This window comes from Phycodurus eques, chromosome 14 (assembly GCF_024500275.1).
Source record: "Phycodurus eques isolate BA_2022a chromosome 14, UOR_Pequ_1.1, whole genome shotgun sequence".
NCBI lineage: Eukaryota > Metazoa > Chordata > Actinopteri > Syngnathiformes > Syngnathidae > Phycodurus > Phycodurus eques.
In genome coordinates this window covers 9047913-9059775 of record NC_084538.1, presented here as the reverse complement: position 1 = coordinate 9059775, position 11863 = coordinate 9047913, and the positions used below count along the sequence as shown (strand labels likewise).

Sequence of the window (11863 nt, the reverse complement as noted above, 5' to 3'; positions counted from 1 at the left end):
CCATATGAATTAAATATTGTGCAGAACATGGGCATTTATCTGAAAATGCATGAACAAGTTCAGTTTTTTTTTTTAATACAGAAACATAACAGCAACCAAAAAAAAACATTCAAAATATAAAACACAACCAATTTCATTTCACTTGACATAATCTCACAACATTTGAAATGCACACATTTAAATTCCTGGTTTGAAACAATCTTTCCAAAAAAGAAAAAGATGGGCTTTGCCTAGGTATTTAAAAAAAGTACTTGGAAATAGCAACTTTATGAACATGACTGTATCCACAAAAGGCATATGTCAGTGCTATAGGATAAATATAGTGAAGATGAATCGCACTAAGGGATAATTGTGCTAAACTGCCTGTGCTTGTAAACAACAGCACGACAATTAGAAGCTAAAATACGTGTTGGGACAGAAAGAATTGCTTTCAACACAACAGGGCTTTACACTGTACCCTTTCACACGGATGCCGTCCTGCCTCTGTTACGGCTCTGATCCTACCTTCGAAGCCTTCTCATTGCTTCCCCCATTTTAAAACCATTTCACGTTTCCATTTTGTGTACAATAAGCAGGTTGGCAATAATGAAGGTCTTCTGAATTTTTGCCGTCAAAGGTTGAATCAAGGCAACTGGACTGTTCTTGTTAGTTGAAAACATTTCATCATTCACTGCTATTGACGGCTTTTGAAGTCAAATATCCATGTTAACTGGGAGGTCTGGCATAAATGAATTATTTCTTCAATGCTAAAATTTTAGGCGTGGAGTTGTCAACAAACAAGAACAGTCCAGTTGCCTTTATACAAACTTTGCGGATTACTCTGACTTGGACGGCTGAGAATCTACACAGACATATATGAATTTTTGTCTTCAGTGTTGCCATTGGACATTGAACTTTTTGGCTACTTATGCTTTACTGTTGTTGTGTTTTTCTTCAACCAGAGTTTGGTAATTTTGTTTTTTGACCACTGTGGAGAGAAGCAGTGGAATGTGAAAGGATAATTATTTACGTTGACAATTTGTCTCCCCAACTTCTGAAATGATGGCTACGCTGCCTGGTAGTTGGAGACCGCTGCCATTGATGCCATTTTAACCCGTCTAAAATAGTTCAAGTAAGTTTGGAACCAACTATTGGGTTTTGTCCGTACCAGTGGAGTTTTTCCTCAATCCGCTTTTTCTTCCACTGGCAGAGTAGAAGCATGCGGAAGGTCTTTCGGAAAGTCTTGTTGCAGAGGGCGTAGCACATGGGGTTGACAGTGCTGTTGACGTAGCACAGCCAGTAGCCGAGGTGCCACAGCGACAGGGGGATGCAGTCCGAGCAGAAGGTGGAAATGAGCACCATGATGTTATATGGAGTCCATGTTAGGATAAAGGCCAGCAATATGGCGCTGAGGGTCTGAGCTGCTTTCCTCTCTTTAATCAGGACCATCCTCTTCCTCTTTGTCATGTGGTTCTTCAGCGTGACATCCTTAGAAGCCAAAGAGGCGGCCGGAGTGCTCACGGATTCCGCCGAAGAGAACGCTGTTTTAGGGTCGCCGTTTTTGCTCTGGTGTGGCGCCAGGGCGTCTTTGGCCGCGGGTTTGAACTTGTACGACACGCACTTGCTACTCCTCTGACAGTTGCTTTTGGGCGGTGTTTGGAAGAAGCTTTCCTCATCGAAGCTGCTCAGCTGTTCGCTCTCGCTACCCGCCGTGTTCTTGCCGCCCTCACAAACCTGGTTCCCAGGGGGCTGCGAGGCCACCGGAGACACAGACCTGTCTTCATCTTCTGAGGACGCGTAGCTGTTGTAGGTGGTCAGCTGACCAGCTTTGGACAACTCCTCTTTGGTGGAGGCGGTGGACTTTGCACCATGGCTCCTGCTTGAGGAAGACCATGAGGCTTGAGTGCGGTCTTGTGACACTGACCTTAGTTTACAGCTAAAACACGATCGGATAATCGGAGGCTGGCTGACGTCAGGTTGTGTGGACTGGTTGACTCCCTGAAGCTCTGCTAAATCCTTGGTCCTTTTTTCTGTCTCTTTGTAGATCCGACAGTAGAGGATGGTCATGACTGACACGGGGATATAAAACGCTGCAATAGCTGTTCCAAATGTTATAATGGGCTCTGAGAAAAACTGAATCTGGCATTGTCTCTCGGGGACAGTTCTTTTCCCTACAAAGTATTGCCAGCATAAGATAGGCGGTGCCCACAAAGCGAGCGACACCAGCCAGGCCAAACCTATCATGATGCCAGCCCGCTTAGGAGTCCGTTTGGCTCTGTAGGTGAGAGGCCTGCTGATGGAGAAGTACCTGTCGAAACTGATCACCAGCAGGTTCATGACCGAGGCGTTACTGGCCACGTAGTCCACGGCCAACCACAGGTCGCAGGACAGGTTCCCTAAGGCCCAGTAACCCATCAGAATGTAGGAGGTGTACAGGTTCATGGAGAAGACGCCGATGATGAGGTCTGCAGCCGCCAGACTCAGCAGGTAGTAATTGTTCACCGTCTTTAGTTGGCTGTTGACTTTAAAGGAGAGCATCACCAGGATATTCCCCACTATGGTGATGAGGCTGACAATGGCTGACACGGTCGCTATGGCAACCACCTCCCAGAGACTGTGCGTGACCAGTTGGATGTCCATTGTACTGCTGTTAACTGTGGCATTTAGTGCACGCTCCGCTTCCATGGTCGTGAGCTTTAGTTGCATCCCACCATAATGCAACACTTTGAATTTGACATTTCCTGTAAAGAAAAAGAAAAAAGAAACATTGGTTATTTTAGGGAAAACGCTGTTCATGACCACTAGATGGCATCATTTCAAACTGTTGATGTTGTATATCTGCAATCATAAAAGCCCTATGAGGGAAACATGACTACAATGTGGTGTAGCGTTGGCCCATGTTACTACTACGTTAGCAGTGGGACTGTTTATTTAATCAATCAGATTTCAAAATCCTCCTCACAGCTGGCCCACATAGAACGTCAGCGTTCTCTGATTGTATGGTCAGACCAAAACTTATTACAGCCAACTTAGTCTAACAAAACACATCTGTAGCAATCTGTTCACATTAATAGCCAACATCTAATAACTAACATCTCTGCTGGATTGTGTGTTTTATTTTAAAGAACGATGTGTATGGTCACGTTATTAGATAATATTGATTCTGAACTGCTTCAGATGTTGTACGGGGCGACTGGCGAGTTGCTTGCTGATTTTGGATAGTATTGATGTTCCTATAAATGCGCCATGATAGCGGTGGATAAAGTCAGATAAGTCTCAATTACCAAATGCAAGGCGCCCCACTGCTTAAAAACACATCCTTTGTATCTAGTATCTTTGTAAGTACTCATAATAAATACAAACACTGGAAAAGCTAGTGCGAGCAGCTCCCCCAAAATATTAATCATTGCAAAAGCACTTCACCTCTTCCGCCAGCAGATGGCAGCGCTGAACCTTTACGGGTGCAATCTCATTGCGACTTCACTCACTTTCACATTTATCATGGGTGACACATGTAGCACGAAAAATGATGTTCTGTGCTTCTCGTGGCCTACAAAAAGTCACATTTTCCTAATGAGCTGATTGAATTTACATATGTGAACCAACAAAGACCCAATCTTTTCCCCTCTTAGCCATAAGATTATTTTTATTTTTGCGTCGGTGATCCCATCGAGGGTAACCTTTAAGCTCGCACACTCAGGGTTTCACACATCTGCTTCAACTGGGCCCAAAAACTTAACATAATATTTTCAGTAATGCGCCTTGCTTTGCTTTTAATACAATAGCAATCTAACATTTCTGGTGTTACCTTCCGAGCTGTTAATGTGTATTTTCCAGAGCCTGAAAATGAAAGCCGTATCATTTATTCGTTTCTCCGGTAGAAAACCTTAACCCTATTTGGGAAATGTGTCCCATTGCATTGTTTTACCAAAATATGCCTACTTGATAAATGACTTCCTCATGCATCCGTATTCGTTTGACAGCTCCAGCAGCAGCCTGAGGCTCACACAAATAACATTCCCATCTCCAGGGGGGGTCCTGCAGCAGGAATTGGATTGGACCTCACTTTGTTGTACAACATTTCACATCACATCAGTCCAATCGCTCATCATTAGACTCAGCAATTGCAGTAACTCCTTGCTTCCCCCCCAGGTGAATGTAGAATGTATTTATTTGCTGTGCAAAGATTCTACACGAGTAATTTGACCTTCATACTAGGAGGAAGTCGACCTTCTTTAATTAACTGCTCAACGAGGAAGAAAAGTTATTCACTGAAATTTGCCGGTCATTTGTTTAGGGTTCATCTGCACTATTTTGAAATCCAATACAAAAGCTGTGTCATAAATTGTACTTTGGCACTGTTAGACAGGTATTCTTTTAACGTGTATTCTTGTTGTTGTTGTAGTTTGAAATTAATTATCATTTTCACTTCTGGGGTTTTCATATTTTGGTTATATTTTGCGCACATCATTTTTAGACACGGACTAATGTTACTGCAGTCACACGCGCCGCTTTGTGTAGAAATAAGCAGCAAGCAAAGCAGCGAGCCAAGGAGAAAGCGTGCGTAATGTTCAATGTTTGGATTTAATTCACACTTTAAAATGAAAATAAAGTGCAACGAGTCTACCGCAAAGCAGAACCTACATATCACAAGAGCATTTCTGCGATCGCCAGCACAAGGTAGCGAGATAAACTAATTTAATATGCTGGGCTAGCACCGTAAATTGGAACATATAATGCTCCCAGAAGTGGTTGAGGATAGCCCGCGGTGCTCTTTCAATCCATTATTGAAATTACGGAAATTGCTACAGCTGCACCTGTTACCCAGGCACTCAATGCTACGCTGACTGGCTGACAGTTAGCACCGCCAAATTAACACTCCCATTCGCTGACTCCCACGTCACTCACCAGGCCAGGCATCATTTTTTAAAGCCATACACACGCACAAGTCGTAGATATTATAGTCTGCAACGTGAGAATGGCGACTTCAAGTGGACCACAATAATAACTGCACCTCAAATGCGCATTCTGTAGTTTAATCATACAAAATGTATTTTTATCCGAATGTTCAATAATGGAAGGGATAATCAGTAGAATAATCTATTCTACAAATATACGATCCCTGATGTAATATCTATATTGTGGCCGCAATTTAAATCTTTTTTTCTCCAGGTCATGTCTGGGTTTCCATAAAAAAAATAAAATTCATATTGGATACGGGAAACATTCAGTCTGGTTGTTGTTCAGTTAAGTTTGTCTCAGGATGACGACATACATCACAACACGAATGTAAGTCCCTCTATTTACCCTGACAAAATAACTTAATTAGAAAAAATAATGTGCTCGTAATAAGCACACTCAAATGCAATAATAATGTCAGTGCATGCCTTTTTAATTTACTTAATGATATGATATACGTGCGCATAATCCCACACACTGCTGCTAGAGGAAAGATACTTGATGTACTGAAATCCAATCCGTAGTAATTGCATACGAGGGAGATTAGCTCTAGTAATAAAGACTCTTGCGGGAATTGGTTGTTTTTGTGTGGGTCTATGTGGTTTTATGCAGCTGATGTAATTTGCTAAATAAATTGGCTTCATGGATTCTGTGAAACGGGAAGATTGGAGCTCAAGTGAGTTTTCATGAAAGTGAGGAGATGTGGGCGGGCCACGATTAGGCGCGCACAACTAGTGCCAGTTCAGATGGGTGCCATGTCACCATTCATGTCTGTAATTATAGTGTCATTAGCCACATATAGTGCCAACTATCCCCTCATACAATTCAGCTAACGTGGTTTGATTTGAGGGAAAACTGCGTTAGTTCCTGCCGCAGAAAAGCAGCTCCTGGTGCGTTCCATGACTCCGTTTGTCATCATTCTGGGGCTTGTGTCGCCTTCCCTCGACTTGTGAATGAATGATTTACAGCACAGCCATGTGTGGTGATGATGGTGATGATGCACTTCCTCCCTGCATATTCCAATTTTCAAAAATCCCATTCTCTGCATGGTCATTGGAGAAATATGATCACTGGCTGCAAAGACCCGCTTCGTGTCTGTAGGCGATAGAAGCTCGTTGCCAGGCAAGCAGAAGACTCTGAGGGATATCACACAGGAAGGATTTTCATCTTTTTACAGAAATAGACCACAGGTTAAAATCAGGAATGACCAGACTGTCATTTTCGGAGTAACTTTGAGGCCACTATACTGTATACTGTGTACAGCCACCTATCCGCAGTTTGCTACTCGCAAATTCGCTTATTTGCGTATTTTGTTCTGGAACCGATTCGCCTAAAAAATTTCTCTGACACAATTTCTTTTGCATCACTGAAGTCATTATCAAAAGATTTTATAAACAGACAACACGTATGGGGATTTCTTTTGGTGTTATTTCTTATTTTCCAGTTGCAGCCCCACTTGTGCTTACGTTGATATCTATATAATAGAGAACATCCATCCATCCATTTTCTGAGCCGCTTCTCCTCACTAGGGTCGCGGGCGTGCTGGAGCCTATCCCAGCTGTCATCGGGCAGGAGGCGGGGTACACCCTGAACTGGTTGCCAGCCAATCGCAGGGCACATACAAACAAACAACCATTCGCACTCACAGTCACAGTCACAGTCATGCCTACGGGCAATTTAGAGTCTCCAATTCATGCATGTTTTTGGGATGTGGGAGGAAACCGGAGTGCCCGGAGAAAACCCACGCAGGCACGGGGAGAACATGCAAACTCCACACAGGCGGGGCCGGGGATTGAACCCGGGTCCTCAGAACTGTGAGGCTGACGCTCTAACCAGTCGGCCACCGTGCCGCAGTAATAGAGAACATGTATTATTTTTTCTCAATACATTTTTCGTTGTAATATGGATTTAATTAGCTTTTTTTTTTTTTAATTCAGGCCTTAGTTACTTTTCAACCCCCCGGTTAGCATCCAGTTGTCCGAGCTTCATATAAGTGGCAAAATGGTGCATATTCAGTTTATGAATCTGGTCTCGCCCACGCAAAGAGAACGCGTTTCATTCCCATGACATCCTGGCAGTATCAACTTAAATATTGCATTAGCCTCATATGTATAAGTAATGCTTAAGTTTCCTTCAAAGTCAAGCTGAAGTGATAGAATTCTGCATCTCCTGTGGTCATCTCATTGCTCCTGTCCTGCATCTACGGGCACTCGGCCGCCATGCTTAATAGCCTTTTCTACACTCGGGCCGCAGCGCAACAAATGGGAACGCGGATCGCATATGTTTGGCATTTGTGCAAGGAAGGTCAGAAGATGAGAGAGGCAGACGAAGATATTAAAAAGGGGTGAGTTGAATGTGTGTGTGTGCGCGGGCATGTATGACACACAAAGAAGCCTGGAGGTATTTGGCACAATGGTTATATTGCATCGTGCACCCAGCCCACTGACCCATGGTGAACACTTGTGCCCACATGTGACAATGTAGAACAGCACCTGAGAAATGCATTCTGTGCACTGGAGGAGAAACAGAGAAACAATCTAAATCATGAATGTTTCTACGTAGGAGCACACTGGCATGCAATCTGAAATTCATGTACTTTCTCCAATAGCGGCTGGTGGCTTTTCCTTACTCAACAGCAGAGAGCACAAGGCAAAGAAGGCATTAATTTCCACATTTGCTTGTTTAAGGGTTGATTGAGCTTTTCCTTGATTCACACTGTGGTAACGCGAACTGTTTTTTTAAATTTATTATTATTATTGTCCTTAAAGGGGGGGGGGGGGGGTAGTGGTACCTTGAGATTCAAGTTCAATTCGTTCCACGACCACACTTGTAGCTCAAATCACTTGTATCTCAAATTCGCTTCCCTCATTGATATGAATGGAAATGCCAATAATCCGTTCTAGCCTCCCCAAAAAACAGCAATAAAGTTTTTCAAATAGTACTCAATAATATTGTACTTTATAAAAACATACAGTAATAATGCAATTTAATAGAATTCAAATTAATTAAACACTTTTTGTCACACTTTGCATCAATTGAATTGCCATTGTGCTGCTGCCATCCTTGGCCACCTGGAGGCGGTATAAGACAGACGGGCAGATATACTGTACATGGACGTCTGTGGAGTATACGCCGCTCAGCTCCCCGCAGAGGATAAAGAATATATGACTGTGAGTCGTTACATTGAATGCCAAAATGTTTCAAATATCAGTTGCCTAAAGGGTTATAAATGATGCTGCATCATCAGGAGGTCAATGAGGAAACAGTGTGAAAGTGCTTTGAGTAGTTTGAAGGTAGACAAGCCATTTACCATTGTTACCATTTTGTGCATTAAATCCAAAGTCCGTTGATTCTGGGTCTATTAAACGCAGGTTCAACTGTATTTATAACTTTATGTGTACAGGTACCTGTGGCTAAAAAGCAAAGCGTGGAGAGCCTCTGTTGCCAAAATGTAGAGTCCAAGTGCAATCACGAATGGGGCAGCGACGACAGCAGACTTTCAAATATCCACACTTTCTCTTTTATTGTTATCTTTGTACTGCGGCCAAGTCAATGTGCTTTTTCCTTGACAATTTCTCTTTGTTGTTTGTGGTTCAATTCAATAATATATGCGGCACCTCGAAACGTTGTTTTCCCAATATGAACATCAGCGGTCATCGTTTTTTGGGTGCAGCGAGCTGGAATGTGTGTGATGGTCTGTCGGCAACTATGATTCGTTTCTCGATTATCCAGTTCCATCTAGCCCAGCCGCAGAACTAATGGATAATCTATGCATCCGAGAACACTGCAACTCTGTTTAACTTTTGACGCATAGCGTCGTTTCCGTGTAGTCTGGCTGTCGCTTAAAAGAAAAGAAAATGGCAGCTCTTTGCTCAAGGAGCTGCCGACTGTAGTCATGGATGTAGTACAGTATAAAGTGCACGTGGATATGGCATTAGCAACCGCTCCAGGGAAATATTTAAATAGGTAATATTTTGTTCATTTGTATGTCAACTGGAAGGTTTTATTAATGTACCATTGTGGAAACAACAATGTGCTCTGACTCACTTTCTAAATACGAGTCTGAATATGTGCCTGGCCGTGTTTCTGCCTCTGGCTCTTCTGTTCCTGCCTCACAACATGCATATATGAATAACCTCACTGCTTGCATGCTTTTATTTACAAAAAAAAAACAACAGCAACAAAAAATAGCAGAAGTCAAGCACTAAAACTAGCTATTGTCTACGTTGTATCGCTCGCTGCCACTTCTGGTAAACATTTACGTTAGTCAGTGTAATAAAATAGATTCAATGTTGTACTGCAAACAACCTTAGCAGGTAAGCTCGTCTTTTAAATAGTTTAAAAATAAATGTCATGGAAATTTGTGATAGGACCAAAAAAGTGTTCTCAATTTAAAACATCACAAATCATCCATGAAGACTGAACGGACTTCTAATCTGGCGTCATTGCTTAATCCTCATTTGTTTTGTCAGTTAAACAAAAACGTGCAGAGCGGGGGCTTTTGCACTAGTTTTTAAAACTAATGATTCATTTAAAATCATAAGGCTTTTATTCAAATATATCTGCATGCATTTGATAAAAATGTCCCTTTTAAAACATTAGCATGCTTTATCGTACAGTATTTGCTGTTTATGCCACTTTCTTGCCATACAGCAAGTGTTCCAGAAGACACGAACGCACACACACATGCACACACCTTTCCGTCAGCATTCAGTGAGGTAAAAGTGCACATTAATAATATATGCTGCGGAGACCTCCCAGACATGCACTTGTGCTGCTATTTCCTGTCAAATCCAGGTCAAAGCCTTTGAGCAGTCATCAAGAAGTGCATTATTCATCACTTCCGAGCTGCCCGAAACGATGACACACAAAGATATCGATACAAACAAAAAAGGGGGGAAAAAAACTACTCACAGAAGCAGAGTGTGAGAGTTGAGCGTTAATCCCTTTGTTTTGCCCAGGAAGTCTTCTGGGGGTCAAAGTGTGTCTCCGAGGATCATAACACAGTCGAAGAGGTTGAGAAATCCCGCTGACTTGGAGGCGAAATGTGAAATGCGAATGGGGTAGCCGGGAGGAGGCTGAAAGGCGAAGAGGCGAGGACCATGGCCGCTCCACAACATCGCCTCACTTCCGACCGCGAGAAGAGAAAGTCGTCTTAAGTTGTGTTCAGTGTGGAGTCAAAGGAGGACTTTTCGTTCCAGTATCTTGATGAAGTTGAAACAGAGCCTGCTGCCGCTTTTTCCTCATCTATCTTCTTCGTCCTCCTCCTCCTCCTCTTCTACTACTACTGCTGCCGATGATGATGATGATGATGTAGTTGCATGTGGCTGAGGGACACGAAAGGGAGAAAGAATTCCCACAGGGGCAACTGGTTCCTCATGTTTCGGGACAGTGAGCATGAAGCTTCTGAACCGCACAGTGTGAGACTGGAAGGAGGTGGAGGATGGATGGAAGGATGGAGGGCGGGGTCGATTGTGGTCAGATAAAACGGCGGTCCCCACGGACCGGTTTCACGTCGAGCAAGCTCGAGAAATTCAAATGACCTGATTTCAGGCCTGTCGACGGAAAAACATCGGGAACTCAGAAATGCGTGGATGATTTGAATTCATATTTAACATGTTTACTGAGGCACCAGAGAGACAATATAACATCCCAAACACAAAAAAAAATGTTGGTTTGAAAAAATATGGGACCTTTAAAGGCAGCTTTACTTTCTTAGAAGTTGTAGGCTCCTCTTCATTTCCTCCTTTCCAAGGTAGCTTTCCAAAGGTATTTGTTTAATATTCATTTTTGCTAACCTTTTTTTTCCCACTTTACTCATGCATAAGCATTTCTAGCCCATCAGCCGAGGTTGAAAAAGCAACAAGCCTATTTTGACAAAATAAGGAGTAGAAAGTACAGATATCTGTTTTTGAAAAATGAATGCCTACCCAAGTAAAATGCAGGTACCTGAAAATCTATTTACGTACTTGCCCCTACTGTGTTTTTGTCAGTGCTGCACAATACGACAGGAGGCATCAGAGCAGACGTGGTTATCTCCTCGCGTGGTGTTTGAGCACGACGGAGGCCAAGGCGGCGTGGCGACGTGTGGACCATGAAACACCGGCAGCGCCTTTGTCCTCACACGGGGGAGCACTGACATGGTCTCAGCAGATAAGAAGACTACTGAACTGACAGATGTTTTATGTGCGCATGTGGGTGCAAATTATTTCAGCTGCACTGGGCGGCAGTGAAGTCCTCGTATGTTTTAATCTTGATGATGGGTGCTGAACTGTCCGATATGAGCCAGCCTCTGTTTACGGCTAATGTAACGTTGCATAAAGTAGTTTAACTCTATAAAGGATTGATATTCCCGAATTCAAATTATGAAAATCCACATAAGTGATCCCTCATTATTTCAGTTTATATTTCTTTTGTGAAATGTTTGTTTAGTGGTGTGATTTTTCTAAGATAAAATATGTGCCTTGGCTCAGTAACGCTTGGGAAACGCTGCCCTAATCTGACGGGGGAGGTGTTAGTATGTCAAATTCACAAGGTCATGGGAATACCAGATTTGCCATCATAACATCACCATATTGAATAGTAATAATGTCCTTCCATCTGACAGTCAATCTACTATTAAACTAGTCTGATTATCCACCCATCCATTTTCTTTTGTGCTTATCCTCATTAGGTCATGGGTGAGCGTGACTTTATCCCTGCTGACTTTGGGCGAGAGGTGGGCTACACCCTGGACTGGTTGTATTCGGATTTTATTCAAGTTTTGAATTGGTTTTATTATTATAGTGTTACATATGCTAGAAATGGAAAAGAACCGCATGGGGTATTCAAAGGCTAGCCCTATCTGAAGCAGAGGAACAGATTGCAGGCGTGAATCAGAAACATGGCTAGCGACCGCAATAAGTTTGGTTTGAGACAAGTCAAC

General features: G+C 42.9%; 1 protein-coding gene across 1 annotated transcript; it reads right to left on the bottom strand.

Annotated features, from left to right (window-relative positions):
• Nucleotides 1–1021: 1021 nt before the first annotated feature.
• Nucleotides 1022–10312, bottom strand: chrm5a (cholinergic receptor, muscarinic 5a). The gene is made up of 2 exons (XM_061696361.1): nt 9853–10312; nt 1022–2720 (listed from the first exon to the last, which is right to left on the bottom strand). The coding sequence occupies exon 2, from the start codon at nt 2683–2685 to the stop codon at nt 1108–1110; it is 1578 nt and encodes a 525-aa protein (XP_061552345.1). The 5' UTR covers nt 2686–2720; nt 9853–10312; the 3' UTR covers nt 1022–1107.
• Nucleotides 10313–11863: the final 1551 nt, after the last annotated feature.

Coding starts and splice junctions, on each gene's coding strand:
- chrm5a (XM_061696361.1), bottom strand. CDS start 2,685: ATGCAACTAAAGCTCACGACCATGGAAGCGGAGCGTGCACTAAATGCC.